At 38.1% G+C, this 17,491-nt stretch overlaps 1 protein-coding gene across 1 annotated transcript in view; it reads left to right on the top strand.

Annotated features, from left to right (window-relative positions):
- Positions 1-17,491, top strand: part of MAN1A1 (mannosidase alpha class 1A member 1) — a 213,291-nt gene that overhangs the window by 160,702 nt on the left and 35,098 nt on the right. Inside the window, exons 6-8 of the mRNA XM_050949612.1 lie at positions 2,149-2,272; positions 6,138-6,231; positions 13,251-13,366. Coding sequence (XP_050805569.1) covers positions 2,149-2,272; positions 6,138-6,231; positions 13,251-13,366 — 334 coding nt within the window. The remainder of the gene's footprint in view (positions 1-2,148; positions 2,273-6,137; positions 6,232-13,250; positions 13,367-17,491) is intronic.

Raw genomic sequence — 17,491 nt, forward strand, 5'->3', positions numbered from 1 at the left:
CTGATTTCTTTTCTGGGTGGTAGGGACCAGATGCCCTGAAATCCCTCACTCTCCCTATGCCAGATCTTTTAGTGGAAGTACAGCTAGCTCCCATACTATCTCTTCAGAAAGTGGCCACATGCACTGATCCCTATGCCTGTGATGTATTCTGGGATGCATCTTTTTTCCCCTAGATGAAGTAAGGATAGATTGCAGTAGGACCAGTGTTGTACTGCCCACTCCCCTGAATATCCTGATGGGATGGAGAGAATATGCCTGGTTTGTTGGCCCCATGAAGGTGACGTAGCAGGGGACAAGGTCAACTATCTGCAGCAGAGTGCTGTACAGATGCCAGCTGGCCAGTTTGCTGAAAGTACTGAAGCTTGTTTGAATTTAGGGTGCACCACCTGCCAATGCAAACCTGCCATTTTGTCCCATGACATCTGTGAAAGCCAAAACCAGCAGGTTTCAGATAATACTGTTTTTAATTACTTTGCATGGTTGCAAAAAATCTCTGCTTATTTGAAGAGACTTTTCTGATCAAATGTCTGAAAAGACATGATAAGTGTACATTCAGTAGCTGTAGTTCCCTCCTCTCATGAAGACAACAATACAACTCCCTCAGGATCTTTAGAAGAAAAAATGCAATCTGAACCCTGGAAGTTTGATATTTACTTTTAATGGAGTAGAAGTAGAGAACGCCTGTGCCCTGTTATTGTCACCTTGGACAAGGAGAATCTGTCACCCACTTTAAAACCTGTAATACTCCAGCCAGTACTAAAGAAACCTTCACACGTGCTAGAAACCTTGCAAATTAAGCTGATTGGAAATTTTCTGATGGAAAGTTTTTTGTTTTTTTTTGGTCAGAAATGTCTTTGTCACAGTTGAAATCTGCGATGGGACCGTGACCATTTGCTGAAACTTCCAATAGAAGTCTGCCTGGTTTCCTGTCACCACCTTTGCCTGACTCCTCAGCAGCTTCCCTGAATAGCTGCCACAGTGCAGGGACTGCCAAGGCTTCAGGCTCCTAGGAGGCTGTGGGTCATATTTTGTTTTAGAAACACTAAAAGGTTCCCTCTGCAGGAATAGTTCAGTGTTAACTAAACAAAATGTTGCAGAATTTCACTTCCATGAAAAAAAATTGAGATTTTGACTTTGTCCCAATTTGAGACAATTTTTTTTTCTCCCCAGAAAAAAAGCTCAATTTTTTTTGTGGAAGTGGAATTCAGTTTACCAGTGAGCACCACTTGCAAAATAGAGTCCCATGTATAAACTCCCCTGTGTAAACCAATCGAGAAGATAGAAAAAAAAAAATCTCCAGTGCCTCCTGTCCACTGTCAGTCAAGCTTCAGGTCAGAGCATAGTAAAGAGGCAGCATTTATGTCTTTGGGTATGTCTCTACTGCAGTTATACTCACAGCTGGACAATGCCAGCTGACTTTGGCTCATGGGGCTCAGGCTAAGGGGCTGTTTAATTGCAGCATGGACTGCAGTGTGGGCTTGGACTGCAGCCTGGGCTCTAGGACCTTGCAAGGTGGGAGGGTCCCATTGCTCAGGCTCCAGTCTGTAAAGATTAAATTTTATTTGATGAAGTGTCATTAGCTCTTAATTTAATTTTGAAAACATTAATCATGATTAAAGAGTGCCCTGAAAGATAATGGATAGCTATCATACCTGTAGCTAAGATCTACATTATCAGGTAGGATTTATGTTCTAAAGTCTTATGAAAACTTTTATTGAGACTTTATAAATATAATATTCAATACTTCAATTACAGTAGAACCCAGAGTACCCAATCAGAATCAGGGTCCATTGTGCTAAGCATTGTGCACAAACACATGAATCCCCAAAGAGCTTATAATTTAACGTTAGGAATGCATAGTAATCATATAAACATACATACAGATCAGTCTTTAAGTGAGCCATCAATGGTCATTTAATAAAGGTGGAGCGGAATTGTACTTAAACATTTAAGGTGACTATGGGGTAGTCTCATAAAACAGAAGGTGGCCTACTAAGGGTGTTACTTGTACAAGTTTTGTTGTGTTACCAATTAAAAGCTTTGAAGTTAATTCTTTTCTGGTAGCTACAGTGTATCTAATATATCGTATATTTTATTAGCACTTCTTTATAGATGCTAATGACCTTTTCTGCCTTTTCCCCCCTTTAGTGGGATTGGTCGAAACTGGCCCTGGGCTTCTGGAGGAAGCAGTATTCTGGCAGAATTTGGAACTCTGCATTTGGAGTTCATACATCTGAGCCATTTGTCTGGAAACCCAGTGTTTGCTGAAAAGGTTAGATTCTTTGGTAAAACTTTTATATTAAAAAATGAAAAAATGGAATTTCTGTCATTTTAAGTGTGTCTTAGTAAGCGGGTGAATAGTTTCTGTGGGAATCCATATTAATGAACACAAAGCGCATGGCTGAATTGACATTCATTTTGTCATGTATATAAAAATTATAAAAGCACTTATTAGCCACATAATATCTGGAAGTTTGGTTAAGTGGTAAATTCATGTAGATTAGGCATTTGGAACACAGAACCTATTTTAGTTGATGTAACTTGCTTGGTTAAGGTGAAAACCACAAATAAATTTTATGGTCAGATAATATATTGTAAAAAGAACAAGGAGTACTTATGGCACCTTAGAGACTAACAAATTTATTTGGGCATAAGCTTTTGTGGGCTAAAACCCACTTCATCAAATGCATGCATTGAAAAACACAGAAGGAAGATATATATACACAGAGAACATGAAAAAATAGATGTTGCCATGCCAACTTTAACGAGACTAATCAATTAAGGTGGGCTATTATCAGCAGGAGAAAAAAACTTTTGTAGTGATAATCATGATGGCCCATTCCAAGCAGTTTACAAGAAGGTGTGAGTAACAGTAAGGGGGAAATTAGCATAGGGAAATAGTTTTTACTTTGTGTAATGATCCATCCACTCCCAGTCTTCATTCAAGCCTAATTGAATGGTGTCCAGTTTGCAAAGTGACCAGGGAGGTTGAAGTGTTCTCTGACTGGTTTTTGAAGGGCAATCCTTCACTCTCACAGATCTTGGGAGGCAGGTCTGTCCTCGCTTACAGACAGACCCCCAACCTGAAGCAAGTACTCACCAGCAACCATACACCACACAACGAAAGCACTAACCCAGGAACCTATCATTGCAACAAAGCCCATGGCCTACTCTATCTATATATCTATTCAAGGAACACCATCATAGCACCTAATCACATCAGCCACACAATCAGAGGCTCGTTCACCTGCATATCTTCTAATGTGATATATGCCATCATGTGCCAGCAATGACCCTCTGCCATGTACATTGACCAAACTGGACAGTCTCTACGCAAAAGAATAAATGGACACAAATCAGCCATCAAGAATTAAACATTCAAAAACCAGTCGGAGAACACTTCAGCCTCCCTGATAACTCAGTTACAGACCTAAAAGTCACAATTCTCTAACCAAAAAACTTCAAAAACAGACTCCATTGAGAAACTGCAGAATTGGAATTAATTTTTTTTTATGATATACTGTGTTCATGCAGAAGTACAAGGACTGTGACCTAGCAATCACTTTGATGCATTTTTTTAAAAATACAGGGTGTCACTACTATAAGTAAGGGATTTGGGAGTCTTTTCCATTTCATGTCTGTCCTTATAGAGGGTTCATAACTTTTTGAGGAAAGTACTCTTTTTATGTGACATTTCTCATATTTGTTTACAGCCCAAAGGTGCATTTTTTCCAAGTTTGGTAAAATTCTATGTGGCCATTTTTGAGTTTTTTGAGCTTTAAAAAAATAACATTTTCACTACTTCAGAAATTGTTGTGGCTAGCCCTGCATTCACATTTAGATAACTGCAACTGGATTATTTTAAAAACTTCAAATGTGGCTTGATGATTTTTTACATATTTGAAGAAACAGCACATACAAATAATTGTTTAGGCATCCTAAAATAGACTGCGGTGCATGCACAGTATGTTTTTTCTATTAAGTTTTTAACATATTGCACCAAAGTACAGTATTTCATTTCCTGGAGTACAGATTTACATTGAATCAATGCAGATGTGTTTATTGGAATAGATACATATTTGAATAAATGTACTACAGCAATTTTAATATCCCCACGTGTATGGAATATAAAAATGTTCCCAGTGAATTTGTTCCTTTAATCACAAGCATAAATACATTTTAATATGAAAAATGTATATTATTCTTTCGAAATATATAATGTGCCTATCAAAAGACCTCTATGCATATGTGCAACTGAAAAAATCAAATCTGATATCAAGTAAGAAACTCCACAGAAAAACCAGAGTTTATCTATTCAACATCTCCCTTAATGGCCTTGTTAAAGAGATCTGCAGCATGCTCTGAAGGTCAATAGATTTGGTTCTGTTGGACTAAAGAGGGAGATGAAATGGTGGATATGCATCTTATACAGGTAGATTTATTAAATATGTATTCAAAGATTTTTTTTTTATTTTTGAAACAATTACTAAATACAAAAAACGGCGTGCAAAGGAGTTAAAATTAAATTACTGGTTCCTAGGCAACTATAATTCAGCTACATTTAATATATATACCACGTGCATTTATATAAAATATTACTATGTACAAGAGAGTAGAATTATAGATGTTGTAATCATATGTTTTTATTTCCTGCCTTTTGTATAATTTAGATCTCAACAAGAATATTGCATTAATGTAGTCTACATACTTTTACTTTTGTTTATTAATTAGAAATATGTCAGACATGTATACAACAATATACATATTTTAAAATGACTTTTCTCTGTTAAATTATGACCTCTTAATAAGAAATTCCAAGAGAAGCTGTAAACTTTGTTTAGCTCCAAAAGCAGTGGTCAAACCTTTTAATTGAGTATTAAGTACACCAAGCTTCATGGATTGGCTGAACAATGTATTGTTACCATTATGTACAGTGCAATTTTAAACCTCACACAATTATTGTAACCTATGAAATGCATATGCAAAACAAGATTGATTAAGGACAGAATTTGTTTTAAATAAATCTGATTTTCAAAGGTTTTTTTCCCCCGACTCTCAAGAATTGACAGTAAGATAACATTTTATTTTTTAAACTAGTATTAAGAACACAATAAAATCTAATGAAAGTGCACAAGGTGATAATCTTGGCAAAGAAGCCAAAGATTTAAATAACCTTTAAATGGAACTACATTCTGTCTCATAGAGGTAGGAACTCCAAATCAGACCTGGGGACATCTTGACAATGTTTTAGGGAGAAGCTTCCAGTGCTCCTGCCTTGCTCTTTCTGTTCTGTGGCTAAATCATGATCTTCCTTCCTCAGTGCAGTTAATCTGGTGTCTTTCATTAAAACTCCATCAAAATACTACATGTGCTCTATCTACAATGAGTCATGCCTGAGGGGCACTCAGACGTCAGCTAATGCAGAATATAGCTGCTGTCTTGTGGTCCTGCAGTGAGCTCAGTATCAGTGGAGTCCTGAGCCACTGCACTGTGAAGCCCACTCTAGGACAGAGACGTTATTCAGCAAAACAGTCCATTATTTCAGTGCTCTCTATACTGTTCAAACTTGAAGTTAATTCCTAGCTACAATCTAAATTACTGGTTTAAACATGTAAAGCTCTTTATGATTCGGGTGACTGAGAAACTGCCTTTCTTCCTGTCATGCCACAATGGTTGAGTTTAGCTGGAGTGCCCAAATGCCAAAGATTTGAACATCTGAGGAGCTGGGTGGGAAAAGATCCTCAGTAGAAGGCACTCAGTTCTGTAACTCATTTCCACCATTTTGTCTCCTCCTTTAGTTGAACAGACCCAAATCTGTTGACCTTCAGGAGCATACTGCAGGTCTCTTTACCTTGACCTTTTCTGAGGGAGAAATTGAATGGGGCATCTCTCTTTTTTTCTGTGGAGCGTTTTAGTTGATGACACTAGATTAGATTTATGTTTATTTTAAAAAGAAATCGTTTATGCCTATGCATAGAGGTCTTTTGATAGGGACATTATATATGTTGAAAGAATAAATATTGTTTTAATTAAAAATGTATTTATGCATGTTGATAAAGGATGCACTGATGCTACTTGTATTTAATGGGAATATAAGACTGGATCAAGTGCTCTTTGTTTGGTTTTCTTTGTAACAGGTAATGAACATTCGTAAAGTTCTGAACCGGCTTGATAAACCAGAAGGTCTTTACCCTAATTACCTGAATCCCAGTAGTGGTCAATGGGGTCAACGTAAGTACGGCAGTTCTTTGGAACTGTCAGTTAACTATTTTACTTACCATCTCTCGGAGGAAAAAAACTCTTGCTTCTTTCACTCTTACCAAATGACAAACCTGAGTTTCACTTGGGTTACTTATTTTTCTACCCACTTCATATATGTTAATGTATATTTCTCTGACCTCTAGCATATTTGTTAGTAGAAAGCTTTTGAATGAGTCTAAGTGTGTGGTTGAAAAATGTCTTTTTTCATTGAAAAATTTAAGCTCTGTTAAGGCTGCTGTTTAAAGAAATGCTATCAGCTTGTCTTGGATCAAAATTCTATGTTGGTATTGGTTTAGTTTTGGTGAAGTTAATGAAACTGTGCCAGTTTATATTAGCTGAGGATTTGCCTCTATATTTCTTCTGTGAGTGCTTCCCTGTGTCCATTACACTGTAGGCGTATGTGTCTCGTGCATTGGTTCCAGAGAGTCTTCCCTAGTGGTATCTATAGGGGCCGCCCTGCCCAGACCCCAGCTCTGAATGGAGGGCATAGAGGAAGGAGCCACCCCACCTCTTCTTGAGTTTTTCTTACCTTCTGTAATCAGTAGTAGGAGCATTCTATGTTCATGGCCTCGCTCCTTGAGAACAAACTTGTGAGTACTTTAACTAACTTTTGCCTATTGCTACTGTGTTTCATCCATTGGACATTATTTTTCTTTCAGTATTTTCCTTTATATTTAAAATTATTCCCTATTAGTTCATTTTCTGAATTGGGCAGATCTCCAGGTCTTGCCTAGTACTGGGGAGCCTATGCCAACGTCGCCAGGTTTCAAGCCTTGCTCTGGTTGTCAAAAGCAGATTCCTATCAGTGACCCTCATTTCACACTGTCTTAAGTGCTTGAATAGGGGCCACATAAGAGACAGATGCTCGATATGCCAGGGCTTAAAGAACAGAATGAAAAAGCCGAGGGAAGAGCAGCTTTGATGTATTCTTACAGAGGCTGCTCTTAGATCAGTGTCTGAACCCTCTTGGTTGTCAAAAGGAAGCTCAACAATTACTCCTTCTTGGAGCGCTCTCCCAGCTTTACCAGCAGATACAAGCCACAAGAGATTCCCATCACTGGGACTGTATTCTTTAAAGTCTACACAGCAACTAGACACCCATGGCTGGCTGGTGCCAGCTGGTTCAGGCTCACAGGGCTTGGGCTATGGGGCTGTTTCATTACTGTGTAGACTTCCAGGCTTGGACTGGAGCACAGGATGTAGGACCCTGCTCAGGATCAGCCCGAGCCCGGAAGTCTACACAGTAATAAAACAGCCCCACAGCCCAAACCTCACAAGCCTGAGTTGGCTGGCACAGGCCAGCCACATATGTCTAGTTGAAGTGTAGACATACCCCTAACACATTCAGAAGCATATGAAATCATAAGTATCACGTTCTTTGAAGCCCAGGGCCAGGGACTGCTCTGCAGAAGGTCATGCTGGGACTGATGGTAGAGTGTGCCCTTTGGCTTGCCGCTCCCCTGTACTGGCTCACACTGATTCCCATAGACCTTTGCCATTTACACCAGTATACTGCCAGGGACCACTGAGATAGGCGACTACTTCAGCTACAACATCAGATCGGTCATCATTGATCATAGCTGGAGAACTACCTATATTGCCCTACAGGCCTATATAGCAACAAGAGACCTACTATGCTGGTCAACACCAGCATTGCCATTGATTCAGGGTGAAGACTCTATTCCAGCACCCTTGCAGGTTCCACAGTCATAAGCTCTAGTGCAGTCTGCTGTGGGCCCATCAACCTTAAGCCCTGTACTGGATTCATCAGCCTCTTCTATGTCCATCTCTAGACCTCTGGTACTGCTCCATCTTGTCACACAGTAGCCAGAAGTGGGAAGCCTTTCGTTCTTCCCCTTCTACTGTGTTCCTGGCAAGATTCATAGATTCCAAGGCCAGAAGGAACTACTGTGATCATATAGCCTGACTTCCCATATTAACACACGTTATAGTACTTGCCAACATAATTCCTAGAGAATATTGTTTATAAAAACATTTTAAACATCAATTTAAAAACTAGTCTACTGAGATCCTGAAACTGGTACCCAGACCCTTCAAGTCCCTTCATTTGTCTAAAGAACAGGAGTACTTGTGGCACCTTAGAGACTAACAAATCTATTTGAGCATAAGCTTTCTTGGGCTACAGCCTACTTCTTTGGATGCATGGAATGGAACATATATTGAGGGGAGATATATACACATACAGAGAGCATGAAAAGGTGGAAGTTGTCTTCATTTGTCTAGATACACTCCCTCCCCTCCCCTCCCCGCTCCCTGAGTCCACTTGGCTACGGGAACTCTGGTATTCTAGCTGCACCCTTCAGAGGCAGTATGGAAGTAAAGCAAGCATTTGTGGGACGTTTCCCTATTGACTTCTTCAGAGTAGCAACATGGTCTTCCATCAACACGTTTACTAGACAATATGCACTTATTGCTTGCATCAAGAAAAGAAACAAGCATGGGAAAAATTATTCTACAATTCCTCTTATGATGAGACTTCAAGGCCCATCATGTTTGATAACAGCTTGGGAGTCACCTAAAGCGTAAAAGACATATACGAGTACTCGAAGAAGAAATAATGGTTATTCGCCATCTTGTAACTGTTGTTTTTCGAGATGTGTTGCATATGTCTGCTATATGCCAACCATCTTTCTCAACACATCAGAGTCTACCATTGGCATGCCAGTCCAAAGGAACTAGAGGAGGGGTGGGGTGGCTCCATTCAGAGCACAAGGAGCCAGAGCATTAGCAGGGCTGCCCCCATGGGTATTGCTAAGAAGAATTCCCCAGCACTGGTGGTGCATGAAATCTACAGAGACCTACAGTTTAATGGGCATATGCAACACATCTCAAAGAACAACAGTTATGAGAAGGTGGATAACATTTTTCTACAGCTGAGTGTTTATTCTGCTGACGTTAAATGATGCTGGCAGATAATTAAGGAAGTAAGCTAAACAGAATTATATTGCCTTCAATTCCATTGGAAACATCATCTAACAACTAACAATTAGTGGGGAATGAATATGTAGAACAGGAATCGGCATGGCTTGTTGAACTAGAAAGTGTTACTGGAATCCCTTTTTTTTTATATTGTTACATTATTACAGAGTTGTGGTTTGGGGGTTTTTACATGAAGGGACATTGGTTTGCTTTTACTGTGGAAATCCCATCATCGAAATTCTTCTGAACAGTTGATTCAGTGCACCCAATGAAAAGAAACAAAATAGAAATTATTAAAATATTTGGGCCAACATGCACAGAGGTACTTAGGTACCTATCTCGTGCCCAAGCCCCAGATGGATCCTCAAGCCAGCTGAATATAGGCATTCCCTGGCCTGCCTCAGCTGTTGGACCTGATCTGGTAGGCATGCTCTGAGCACAGCTATTGGATTGAGGCCCATTCAAAATCCAGCAGAATGAGGAAGAGGTAGTGGTGCCACCCTTATAATTTTTAGCCCATTAGATAGAGCACTCACCGAGAATGTGGGCCAGAGAGAGAGGGAGAGACTGAGAATGACTATGGCCACGTCCAGACTAGGAATTAAAATCGATTTTAGATACGCAACTTCAGCTACGAGAATAACGTAGCTGAAGTCGAATTTCTAAAATCGAGGTACTCACCAGTCTGGACGGGGCGGCATCGATGTCCGCGGCTCTCCGCGTCGATTCCGGAACTCCGTTCGGATTGATGGAGTTCCGGAATCGATGTAAGCGCGCTCGGGGATCGATACACCGCGTCCAGACTAGACGCGATATATCGATCCCCGAGCAATCGATTTTAACCCGCCGATGCCGCGGGTTAGTCTGGACGAGGGCTCAATATCCTGGTGGTTAGAGACTCACCTGGAGGTGGGAGACCCAGGGTCCAGTCCCTCTGCTCCAATGAATCTTTAATTATTTATCTAAAGTGTAACAGCTTCCATTGGCTAGATTACGCAGCTACCCACCTAGCATGCTGGCTTATGTAGATCCCATTTTTAAGTGCCTATCTCTCTTCATTCATCACATATCAGACAGCTCCGTTAATTTCAGAGCTTGCCAAGCATGCAGTCAGTTTAACAAGACACAATGGGAGGGGACATAAGGAATCCTCACTGTTCCGTTTGCAGCCTGGGTATATTGGAGAGTTGTCCCCAAAGGCAAAGGAAGTGACTGTTTTATTGAATAATGGAATCCCAAGATTTGAGGACCTAAATGGTACTCTTAGATCTGTTTTTAATTAAAAAAAAAAAAGCCCTAAATGTAGGAATTTTAATAAATTTCCAGTCAATTGTTATGCCAGTTTGTAAATTCATAAGAGTTCTTGAAAGTCTCTTTACCACCAGGCTTTAGCCTGAACAAACTCAGTTTATAACATTCCTCTGACTCCATTTTGTACTTCTTTTTATCAACAGTGTTATAAAGCAGTAGTTTTCAACCTTTGGTCCACAGACTATTTCTAAGTTTTTCAAAGGAGTCCACATATCCACTTGAACATTTTTAGGGGTCCACAAATGAAAAAAGTTAGAAAAGCACTGTTTTAAAAGCACTGTTATAAACCATAGGCACAGGTAACAACAACCTTTTGTAATTTCATACCCATGTTGATTTAGCAAGGCTTTTTAAATCTTAGAGAGAGACACACACGTGCATGCAAAAAAATGCATACATCTATATATCTCTATGTATGTTTTAAGATAGTGGGCACTATTGGATAGGAAGGCCTTCTCCATGCCTGTGACCCTGTGCTTAGGCAATTATAGTTGCCTACTCCTCTGCTTGTCCCCTTTATCGGCCACAAAAACTCTATTTTATTAAGATATGTCAGCTAGCAACTGCCCTGAATAGATCTTCAAACACAATTGCCGTTGGCTAAAACAATAATAATATTTACTGCCATAGGTACCGAAAGAGAGGTCATGAAATGAATGAGAAATATGACTAAGCTAAAACCTCACTAGTCTGGCAATAAACTTACCTAATATTGCAGTGCCTCACATGGTAGGAAAGCCCTTACTCTCACCCAGTTTAAAAGCTGCCACTATGTCTCTCTGATTTGTCCTATTTTAAAAGTGAATCAAATTCTAATTCTGATATTTAGGCTTTTGACCTTTCTTATGTTTATATAATAGTGCCTCAAAAACTTCCCTTTTGTATCAAATCGAATCCCTGGTACATGTCCGGGAGTTTGTAATTTATAAAGCCATCTTCCTTTACCAACGACATGTAATTTGTATATGGAAATTAGCTTCTTTTCCATACAAACCACGAACACAAGTGTTGATGCAGGTCGATCCATGGCATGTTGAAAAAGCAACAAATAAAATAAAGTCTACATTTGTTTCCTCTGTTCCAATTCAATTTCTTTTTGTTTGCAAGCATGGGTTTTTCACAGTGGAAGACAACAAGGACTTAAGTCATAAAAAGATGTTTTATTTGAGATTATTTTTCAGTGCCTATTGATTACAACAAAAAACTAATTGCCACAACATAGAAGTATTCAGCATCAGCCAGGGAAGAATACAACAGCTTCTGAATGTTAGCATTTCAGTGCTGTAACTCTGAAGGACGTTGTTGGTTCACTGCCATTGTTCTTGTAAATTCATTTAGTCCTTGTTATTTTGACAGTAACCTTACAGTGCTTTGCTGCAGCATGCACCAATTGGATTTGTCTCCTGCAATAATGTATATAATAATAAGACTTATTATTGATGAGATTATGCTTGTGCTATTTAGTTTGCAAATGTCAGGGGTTTCTATGGTAATTTTATTTAGGAAACTGTAAAGGTCATTTAAATGCTGCTGTTCAGTGATCAGCCCTCCATTATAGGAAAACTGCTCTAGGTTTTTTTAAAGAAGCCTTTTTTCCTTTTGGATCATGAATGATAATTACATGGTATATACTCTGCAAAATTTGAAAGATCTAATTTTTTTAAAAAGCTCTTCATAATTCTAATAATTCATCATTCAAAACTCTGCATAATCAAAACTTTATTCATGTGAAAAGCCCCATTTCCTTCAAAAGGACTAACTCATGTAAGTAAAGTTAGTCACATAACAAAATCCTCAAATCCTAAATATTGGCTTTTGAACACCCATAGTATTTGCATTATCAAGGCATTTTCTGCAGTAGGTCTGGGGAATACAAAGGAACATTGCAGGTGCTGAGGTAACGTTAAGAGAGAGAGAGAGAGAGAGTATATGTGTGTGTGTGCCTCAGTCCCCAAATCTGTGAAAATATATCATATATATATATATATATATATATATATATATATATATATATATATATATATATATATATATATATATATATATATATATATATATATATATATATATAGGATAAAGTTGGCACATTTTTAAGGGCTACCACAAGAATGTTTGACATAGTTTTTAGAAATGCCTGAAGTTCAAAGTTATAAATTTTTTTTAAATACCTAATTTTTTAAACACTACAGGGGCAATCTTCAAACATGCTGAATTGACTTAGCAGCAGAAATCCTATTGAAAATCAGTGGGGCCTGTGCTCCTAACTCACTTAGATGCTTGTAAAAATTTCAGTTTAGAATAATTAACTGTTAATCCCAGCAGAATACAGAATGCATTTGTGACATTGGGAGTGGGTTTTTTACCAACTTTTCTGTTTTTTAAAAAAGTTACAATATATTATAGTTGCACATCTTTTGTCTATCTTAGATTATAAGCAGTTAGTGCAGAGACGTAGACGTTTTTCATTGCTGTCAAGTACCATGAACTCCAATGACACCATGTAAATAATAATGCTGCCTCCTCCCACCTTGTTATAGGTCATCATACAAGCAGAAAAACTAACCATTTATTATAAAAATATTTTCTGCTTTAAAATAAGTATTTTTCTGAGGTTTATTACATGATTGTTATGGGGAGGTATACTGAAATTTGTTAATCTATCACAGTTTCAAACTGTAATTGTGTTTCAGTGCTCAAATTCAAGGTGGAATTGCTGAATCCTCTTTCTCCCTTTTCAGATCACGTCTCTGTTGGAGGACTTGGAGATAGCTTTTATGAGTATTTGCTCAAGGCATGGTTGATGTCAGACAAGACAGATGAAGAAGGCAAGAAAATGTATTATGATGCTGTTCAGGTAAATGAGATATTTAAATCTTTCTTGCCATAATAATCTAATCTATAATGTTCCTAAAGAAACAGGCTCTGGGGAGAATGTTGGATTTATGCCTTTGCTACCACAGTGAATAAGTTTTTTTAAAAGTAGTTGTTTTTTAAGACTTTATCAGATATAAATCTTAGAACAATGCAGAAGGTGTGTAGGAATCTAAAACTGAACTGAAATTATTTCAATTCAGGTTATAAAAACAGTATCTAATACTTAAACATGTATAAAATGTGCATTAGTGTGTAATTTTTTAAAGAAAGCTTTATCTACAAGCAGTGCCAACTAGGATTCCAATTTTCCTCACAATAACATAAATTAGATGCTTTTCTGTCCCTTTTCTTATGTTCATGATATAGGAAATTCCTCTACTATGTGTTTAATTCCCAAAACATATTACTTAAACAGCTAGAGTATTTTGAATGTGGGCATAATAGTGTATATAGTCTATAATCAGTCTGTGCATAATTATCGGTGAAATTACAGTACTGCATTAGTGTTGCATAAGCACATTAGTTACATCATATATTCATTTTTCAGTTTTTGTGAAGTGACAAACTGCTTGAATTGAACTGTGATTGAAAAAAGTTTTTCCAAAAATAAAAACTGCATAGTCACCCCCAAATGCAGAATACATTGCATTGATACAAAAGATTGATGGGGAAGAATACATTCTGGCCACCAATGAAAGGTCCAGAGGCTGCTCACCTCCTGATGAAAACAGGAGAGCAAGCTGCCTTTATTAAGGCCACAGGTTCAGATCCTTGTAGTCTTTCGGTAGGCTTCCTTTTGCCTATTTCACCTCAATTTTTTCTGAACTGAGCATGAGTCAACTGTTTTTCATCTAGGTGTATTTTTGCCACAGATAATGTAACAAAGACGAGTCAACATGATCTGTGCTAGATGGTAGGCAGAGCTATTTGTTAGCATAGTAATGATCCTGTAACTTACAGCATCCTTCAGTCTACCCATGCCTTACATAAGTGCTGAACAAAGCTTGTCTACACAGGAAAGTGTGACCAGTTATACCAATTTAATTATACCAGTTTGGTTAAACTGATGTAGTTATGTAAGTGTAACCCCCCTGTGTGGTCACACTTGTTGTAGTACAAAAGTAGCTTTATTTGGTTTAGTTTAATCCGGTTCCCAAGTGACATAAGCTACACTGAAAAAAATGCCTTCTTACTCCAGAGTAAGGGTGGGCTGATGGGTTGAAACAGTGTGTGTTATAGTAGTATAACTATGTTGGTTTAAATTCACACCTTAACTTTTACTAGTTTTTGGAATTATCATCATTAATATAGAATACTACCATGACACCTGATTTAACCATAAATTCCTTTATTAAATCTAAAGGTCACATGGCATTTCTACAATTGCTCTAAGCATGTCTTAAAAGCTTAAATAATAAGCATTTTACTGTGTCCAAACAGTAACAAAATATTTATACGCGTTTAATTAAAATACTTACAAAAGGGCTGATCCAGGGTGCTTAGACTCATATTGGTCATCTTCAACTTGGTCAGGCAGGTATTAACAATGAGCCCTGTATGAGTTTGCTTTTTATACCCTATAATAAACAAGTGATGTCATAGCTAATTATTAGTCCTGAGTGAAGTCCTTTATTATAATACATTAAATTAACACATATAGCCAATTATTTACTGCGCCTGATACCCAGTTAACCATGTCTTATTTCAGTTACTTCAGACCAAATCGTAAATAAGAAAACACTACAAGTTTAACACAACTCTTCTTTCTCATAATTTCATTCTTTGTGGTCATATGATTTGGACCCATTCCTCATGCTATTATCACAACCCAGTTGAAAACCATAGTTCACCCATCTCTAAGGTAGGCCTGCATTCCAACACTGGTGTAACTTTCCTGTGTATACAAGCCCGAAGAGAGGGACAAGACTGAACTGTGCACACCTCTGCACGTGAGAACTCTGAACAAAGAGGAGATGATGCCCATCGTGACCCCTTGGGATGTGTTCAAGGGAAAAAAGCTAATCTAGCTCTTCCTTGCTAGACATTTAAGTCGGCAAGCAGCACCTCATGATCAAGAGCTGTCGTTAAATCTAACATTAGCATGGCTGTTTGACCTCTCAGTCTATTATTAATATGCTTATTATCATGTTTATATCTAAGGTATATTTTAGGCATAAATAGCTCTTTGATTGTCATTCAGCATTATCAGCCAGCAGAATTAGAGACCCAGTGGTAGCTGGCAAGGTTATTAGTATCCAGTGATCATGACACATGTGATAGACTTCTACATGTTATAACGTTACTGGTAGAATGACATCCTTATGTGTGGTGGTGTTATGCTTTTGTAAGTACTGACCCCTTTTTCTTTCCACTGACCTACACTAAAAGCATTATGAATCTACTTCATATACGGTGGGATTAATTTTTCCCAATGCTTTCAGTGTATGTGAAACTAACCCAAAGCAGTCACAGGGACCTGTGTAATTATCCACTATATTCCCATCTGCCAGGGCTACTCATCCCCATCGAAAAAGCAATAGTGCTGGTGCAAGATTTAATGCCTAATTTGTTATTTTATACTGCCCAGTAACTAAAAAGGTAGATGTCTATAACATGGTGGGATTTAGTTTTATGTGGAAAATTCATTAATTTGGAGTTTGTTTAGAAAAAAGTATTTTGCTGAAATCTTATTTTTCTTCTATCCAAGCTTATTTCTTCAAAAATGTGATGATGTCCTTGCAGATTGTTTTCTTATGGCCATCATGAAAAGCAATAACTATATTGAAAATCTATATTTTTAAACTGAGCTGCTTCTGGTCGTCATTATTAAAATATAATTTTTGTGTTTGACCTTGTTTAAAATTTAGTTGGTTTCTGATGGGCAAAAAAGAATAGAGGTATCCTCATTTCAATTACTAGAGCATAATTTTATAAAGTATTAATAAAGCAATCTTTAGAGAGATGCCTAAAACTGGAATTTATGTGTATGAGATAATGAATAAATAACCAAATGTAGCCCTGTTTTCCCCCATTAAAAGGAAGCATTATACTTTAAGTAATCCCCATGTTTCAGGTGATTGTGGAGATAAGAAGACTAAATTTTAAAGAGCTAATAGTTCATTGATAACAATGCCCAAGAATAAAGAATCCACAAAATATTTTTTTACTTGTCATATTTAACTATTCATGAGCTAAAATATCAAGCTACACACACATGCAATACAATAACTAGTGTGTTATTTTAGGATTGCTGCAGTTGCTTTCTAGGGGACCATCAAGTAGTTCAGTCAGAATATTGGTCCTAGCATCATTTATTACATAGGAAAAAAAAAACAGAAAGAATCTTCCATTCTGGGGTCTCTGCAACATGGAGAACTTGGAGTCTGCCAGAACTGTACAGAGCTACTGGAAGCTATGGCTGCCCAAACCAATCATCTTCCTTTAGGACAAAATTAATTCCATCACCCCATTTAGGGCCTGGAAAATGAGGCTGAGAAGGTGGCAGAGTACCTCCCTGACTGTGCAGGATGGAACATGTAATCCCCTAGCTGATGGCCAAGCAACCTGGGGAGTCTACCTTAAAGGAGCTGCAGCAAAAGAGACCTCCTGACAAACAGTTCTAAAACAGCTCTTGATTGGAAGTGGAGACAGTCAGGCCAAAGAACACTGTCAGTGGGGCACAGAAGGACAACCATCCCTTCCTACTGCTTACCTTAAAAGTGGTAAGACATTCATTTTTGATTGTTTACAAAATAGAAGGATCCTATTCCAGTAGCCTTCTTTCTCTGCATGGTCGTAGCACAGAGGGTATTACAGCACTACTGCTGGGTAGCCTATGTAGTTCCAACATATATAGAGAGAAATCATGGGAAAATCCTACAAAGTCTTTGGATAACGATCATCACAGAGCAGGGTGAAGACCCATCACACCCCTTGCATCCTGGCCTAAACATCATTTGGGAGTCTGAGTCCAGAAACGTGCCAGAATTTGCCTTGTATTACATCTTGATAAAGCCCACTTTGCATTGAATTAACATGACAAAATTTGTCTCCATATAAAAAAAGATAAACAGACCTGTACAGCATCACGATATGTCCAGTCCTA

The sequence above is a fragment of the Gopherus flavomarginatus genome, chromosome 4, assembly GCF_025201925.1.
Source record: "Gopherus flavomarginatus isolate rGopFla2 chromosome 4, rGopFla2.mat.asm, whole genome shotgun sequence".
Taxonomy (NCBI): domain Eukaryota; kingdom Metazoa; phylum Chordata; order Testudines; family Testudinidae; genus Gopherus; species Gopherus flavomarginatus.